Consider the following 6,000-nt stretch of genomic DNA (forward strand, 5'->3'; position numbering starts at 1 on the left):
ATCAGCTGAGTTGTTTTTTTTTTCTTTCGTAGTGTTCATGTAGCTGTCAGTTCAGAATGAAACAAGGCGAATTCATTCAGCCCTATCATAGAATCCGTCGTAGACTGTTTTTCGTAGAAACTAAGAAATTGTAATCATACAATTCGAATAGCTCCGAACGCACATTCGAAATTCGTAGAGTAGCATTCACTGAATACACTCGTAACGTCAAATCTTACCGTTTCGTACAATTTTTCTACGACAAGGTTAGACTAACGGACAAAAATTAGAAGTAGTAATAAAAAGAAAATTTAAAAGGAGAAAAATAAGAAAGCTGTAAAATGTAAGTCCTATAATAACTAAACTATAAACAAAAAGGAATTTTTTAAGTATATGAACTTTTATTTGATTTTTACAGGTACAAAGTCGTGTTAATGTTGAAGATATAGTCGTGTTAATGTTGAAGATATAGATTCCCTTATCCGAATAGCTGCATCAGTATATGTTGAAGGAGAAGGTTCATACGTTTGATTAAAATGGTTTTCTGCAACATTTTCTGAAAAATCATCAACCACGCGATAATGGATACAAATATTGCGCAATGCTGCGGCAACGTTCACTATTTGGCAAACCTTCATGGGTTCGTAATAAAGCTCACGAGCACCCAGAAGGCATCTGAATCGGTTCTTAAATACGCCTATGGTCCTTTCTATAGTATTTCTGGCTTTTGCATGTATTTTATTGTAGTTTCCTTCGGCGCTTCCTGTTGTGGGTGATACTGCGCATTCACGTAGCGAATTCTCATTTTATTATCGCATATCTGCAATAAATAAAAAATTAGAAAGATATTTGAAATATCAGTTTTTTCAAGACTTACAATCATAGCATTGATGCTATAGTACCCTTTCCGATTAAAATACAGGAATTTGTCCTTAGCTGGCGCAACAATTTTAATGTGTGTTCCGTCTACACATAAAATCGCACCAGGAAATCCATATTTTTGATAAAAGTCCATCTTTGCTTGTCTTTTTTCTTCGTTGCTTAAATCAAGATTCACCCACTGAGGACATAGGTGACATTGAAGAGTGTGTAACACGTCTTTTAATACGCCACAAAATGTGGATTGAGCCATGGGAATGTCAAAATCCTTTCCCACTCCATGCTGGTACCCACCCTCCGCAAAAAAACGTAATACGGAAGACAAACGCTGGAGCGAAGAGATGGAGCACGACCTCATTGAGCGTGCATTTCCATCTAGGACACTTAAGACGTACAAAAACGCCGCCTTATTCAAGCGGTAATTTTTAGTAAACCTGTTTCATAAAATAAAGTTAACCTATGAAGTTATGAAGTTATTCCTATACTTACATTGTGTCCTCGACATCGAGCGGATTGCTTGCGTCCCTTAATGTTTTTCGTTGAATTTTCATATTCGATCTACTTCTTTCACCTTCCGCCTCCCCCAACATTATGGGATTGTGTGATAGGGCAGATTATTTCTAGCAAACAAATAAAACAATACTTTACTTTGACAATTAAACGTACAGAACATTGTTGTTGGTCTAGTGCCACCACCTTTAATGAATGCGCCTTAAATATGACTAAGAATAGAATGTCAAAGTAGCGAAAATTTCTAAATAAAAATAAAAAAGTAAGATTAGGTTAATATAAGTGGTTGGGGGTAGTCAGAGACACGAAAAAAATCATGATTTTCTAATATATAATTTTTTTTTTGCTAGTCAATTGCTTTATTTTACAAAAATAAAAACATAGCAGCATTAATACATCATGTCTCGACTTGACTTTGGCAAAATTAAAAAAAAAATTAATAATTGTAAAACTTATCGCTGTCTGCGTGGAGCCCGTTTCTCCAGAAGTCCCTTGCGGTGATCATCACAAGTCCTTGGAGATTCATCTAAAATCAATCGGACAAAAGAAATTAGTTTCATTAATAGATAATCTTGTGCCTGATCGCAGCTTTTTTTGGTTTTCGAAATTAACAATATGGCGGCCTCAGGAAATATTTTTTCAGATGTTCGAGAAAATAACCGGCAATTAATTGGTAAAAAAATCGAAATTTTTGAAAAAAACCCTTCGATCAAGCAGCATAAATTTTATTGAAACCCACCAAGCGGTTTTTAAGTTGCAGTGATCACCAGTTCAAAAAACATAGTTTTGAGAAAAACGCATTTAAAGTTTTGCTATCCAACCGCAGAGCCCGAGCGCCCTTTGTTAATTATTGAACAACTCGAAAAATATTTGTCGGATTCACTTCAAATTTTCATACAATAATTTAAAGATATTATATTTTAAGAAAATTCTGACTACCCCTAACCTCATAAACAAAAAGAAAAACTTGTTTGTAAACAAAAATCTGCAATTGTGTCAGCTCAACAGTTGATTCAAGGCGGATTTATTACAGAAAATTAAGACGAATTGAGTATCTAAGGTGACGCCATTAAAAAACAGTTGCTTTGTTTTTCGCGATTTTGACAAGTCTGATGTCAGTTCTCTTCGCAATACAAAACAAACGATCTGGGCAACGTTTATTTTCAACAAGACGGCGCTACGTGCCACACAAGCAACGAAACCATTGATATTTTACGGGAAAAGTTTCCGGACCGTGTTATCTCTCGAAGAGGTGATCACAATTGACCACAGAGATTTTGTGATTTAACACCTTGTGACCTGTTTTTTGGAGCCACATGAAAGAGGAGGTCTACGCCAACAGTCCAGGGTCGATTCAAGACCTCAAAGATGGAATTCGTGAGGCTATCGAGGACATAAGGCAGCCACTTTGCAATTCGGCTATGGAAAATTTCATGAAAAGGACATTGTCCTGTAAGCGTGGTCGTGGTGGTTATTTGACTGATATTATTTTCACTATTAACGGCTTATATGTATATATATATAATTGGCGCGTACACCATTTTTTGGTGTTTGGCCGAGCTCCTCTTCCTATTTGTGGTGTGCGTCTTGATGTGGTTCCACAAAATGGAGGAACCTACAGTTTCAAGCCGATTCCAAATTATTATTAAATTATTCAGAATTAACTGCGCCGGTAATCCGGATCAACGCCGCCCCGTTCTAGGCTATTTTACTCTCTTCACCGCATTACTTAAGTGATCAGCTCCCTCTTTCTCTCTCTCACACTCTCTTTCTTTTTCTCTATTTGTAGGCTAACGCACGCTTGGCGTTCTCCATCTTAAAGGAAGTGCCCGGCCTTAATCCAACAATGCCCGAAGGCGCCATGTACATGATGGTTGGCATAGATGTCGAACATTTCCCCACATTCAAGTCAGATACCCACTTCGTAGAGGAACTGGTGAATGAGCAAAGCGTCTTTTGTCTGCCTGGCTCTTGCTTTGATTATCCGAATTTCGTGCGCATAGTTTTGACAGTTCCGGGACACATGATGCAGGAGGCGTGCACGCGTATGGCAGAATTTTGTAAGGCCAACTATAAGAATGGCAATGGCATCATTGAAAATGGACTTTTGGACTGAAGCTGTAGTAGGCGTGGCATGTGAGACGAGTACGTGAACTGACAGGATAGACATATTACAAATATAAAGAACATACATACATAAATACATATATATGCATACGCATGCAATACAAAATCAGGGATTGTAAAAAGTGCAGTGCACAAAACTTGAATGCCTTTGTGAAAACAAAAAATAAGAAAAGATAAATCAGAAGTGCATTTGTAGTGAGTAGAGATTTTAGAGTTATATTAATTAGAAATATATATCGGTGTATATAACTAAATAGATTTTAAATAATCAACGTGTACATTGTTGTTTCAAGCATAATAAAATTATTGGCCTGATTATTGTATAAATGCCACTACTATTTTGCGTTTATTCAATATTTTAATCAATCAGTGACACAACACAGTAAAGTAGGCTTAAGGTTCAAGTCGAATGCAAATTTGGATTTACAATAAATGTTTACTTAGCAAAACAACTCTTTATGAATAAACATCGAGGTATGCAAATTGTGGGATAATCGCTCGTTAAGGTAACAAAATTGACACGTACATATAACGGATGTTGCGCACAACCTAACGTGGCAGGAAAGTTATGTACACGAGTACAGATGTTGGCGAATGCAAAACGTTCCATAAATATCGCGATATTGAGATAAATTAAAGAAAAAGTCGATGCTGATGGATTACACGCCGCGCCCGATGTAACACAGAAATCCCGGGCCTAACTCATACAGTCTGGGTCAGAAGAAAAGAACCGGTTTTTTTCTTGTAACTTCAAGGTATATTTCGTTCTGCTTTTTGCTGAGTAATGTTGCTGTTGTTGTTGTTAAAGTGGTTGAGTATTTCCACTGAAATAATCCTAATTAGTGACCAGTGACGTTGGAAAGATCAGGTTGAGAAGGACTTGGCTTCATTTGGTGTGTCCAATTGGCGCCGGTTAGCACGAGAAAGAAACGACTGGCGCGCCTTGTTAAACTCGGCCAAAATCGCGTAAGCGGTTATCGCGCCAATTATGAAGAAGAAGTGACCAGCACTGTTTTACTACCACTGTCCTCGTGTGATGATGCTTTTTGTTCTAAGTCAAATCCATGTAGTGAGGTCCAAGTATAGCAGCAAATTCTTTATCTCGCTGTCTGAGATCTTATTAATTTGCTGCAAGAAAGGCTTGCCGAAGGGGCGGAGTCGTGCCCTAGCCAGCCCTGGACATTCACATTCCGCTTGACAGCTTCTGCAGATGGGATTGAAGAGTAGGTTGAGTCTAGTCTACTCTCCCATGGCCTGTAAGGGTTGCAGTGATGCGTGAGATGTTTGGCCGAGAACATTCTAACACATCATTTGTCCTTTAGATTTTGTACGCCGACCATGTGTTTTATGTTGTAATAAGTGCTATTGTTGTAGTTAATTACTTCCATCTTCTTTCAGCTAAAGCATGATTGTGCGAAGCAATGGATGCTTTTAATGTGTTGAGTGGGGTGGAGACGGCCACCGTGTCTGCTGTGTCTTGTCTCGAACCTTTTCTTGCTAGCTCATCCGCTATCTCATTACCCCGTATGTTCCTATGACCGGGAACCCATATCAGAGTGATTTCAAGCCGATGGCTAAGTAATTCTAGTTCCTCTCTACACTGTAAGACTAGTTTGGATGAAATGGAGTTGGAGTCTAAGACCTTTATAGCTGCTTGACTGTCTGAAAAAATGGCTACTCTTGCACCAACTTCCTTGTAGAGTTTTAGTGATTTGCATGCTTCTCTGATCGCCAACAGTTCAGCCTGGAACACGCTGGTATGGTCAGGAAGACGAATTGACTGACATAGGTTGAGCGGCTCCGAATGGAAGCTAGCTTCCACATCATCTTAGAACCGTCAGTGTATATTTCAATGTCGTATCTTCCAATCACCTTCCCTTTATTCCATTCGGCCCTCGGTGGAAAACGTACCGTAAAGGGTTTCTTGAAGTTAAGGTCGGGGACTGTGTAGTCTGATCTGTTTTTGAGCAGCGGTGGTCCCAGTAGGAGGATCTTGCTGTGACCGTACGAGCTTGTTGTCCAGCTTCCTATGTCTCTGGGTCTCACCGCGCTGCAGGCGACGATTGTTTTTATATATTATGTAAATCTAATGGTAGCAGATGAGTTCGTACATTGAGCGCTTCAGTAGGACTGGTGCTAAGCGCTCCTGTAGTTAAGATACACGCGGACTAGTGCGGCGTATGTTAGTATTGGTCTTACATTAGCTGTGTAGGACCAATTGGATAGTTTTGGTTGGACATTTTTTACCCAACATTCTCTTACTGCGTAACAGTCCCACTCAAGGGCTACGACGTCACAACTAACTCAGGTTAGTGTCGTTCGACTCTTTAGCCAGAAATGGCACGGTTAGAAAACGGGTTACTCTAACCCACAAGCGAGCTTGGCAAGCTGAGAGAGGTTGCAGATGGACAAAACTGATGTTACTTGTCATGTTCGATCAACTGTTGCTGTTTCTCCTGTCTCTAAGCAGAGGGGACTGTAGCAGGCTGGTTGGACTGATGCTTT

At 39.3% G+C, this 6,000-nt stretch overlaps 1 protein-coding gene across 1 annotated transcript in view; it reads left to right on the forward strand.

The window, feature by feature from the left end:
- Positions 1 to 3,844, forward strand: part of LOC129238905 (tyrosine aminotransferase) — a 41,518-nt gene extending 37,674 nt beyond the window's left edge. The window contains exon 4 of the mRNA XM_054874133.1: positions 3,158 to 3,844. Coding sequence (XP_054730108.1) covers positions 3,158 to 3,484 — 327 coding nt within the window. The 3' untranslated portion in view covers positions 3,485 to 3,844. The remainder of the gene's footprint in view (positions 1 to 3,157) is intronic.
- Positions 3,845 to 6,000: the final 2,156 nt, after the last annotated feature.

This window comes from Anastrepha obliqua, chromosome 2 (assembly GCF_027943255.1).
Source record: "Anastrepha obliqua isolate idAnaObli1 chromosome 2, idAnaObli1_1.0, whole genome shotgun sequence".
In the NCBI taxonomy this organism is placed as follows: Eukaryota; Metazoa; Arthropoda; class Insecta; order Diptera; family Tephritidae; genus Anastrepha; species Anastrepha obliqua.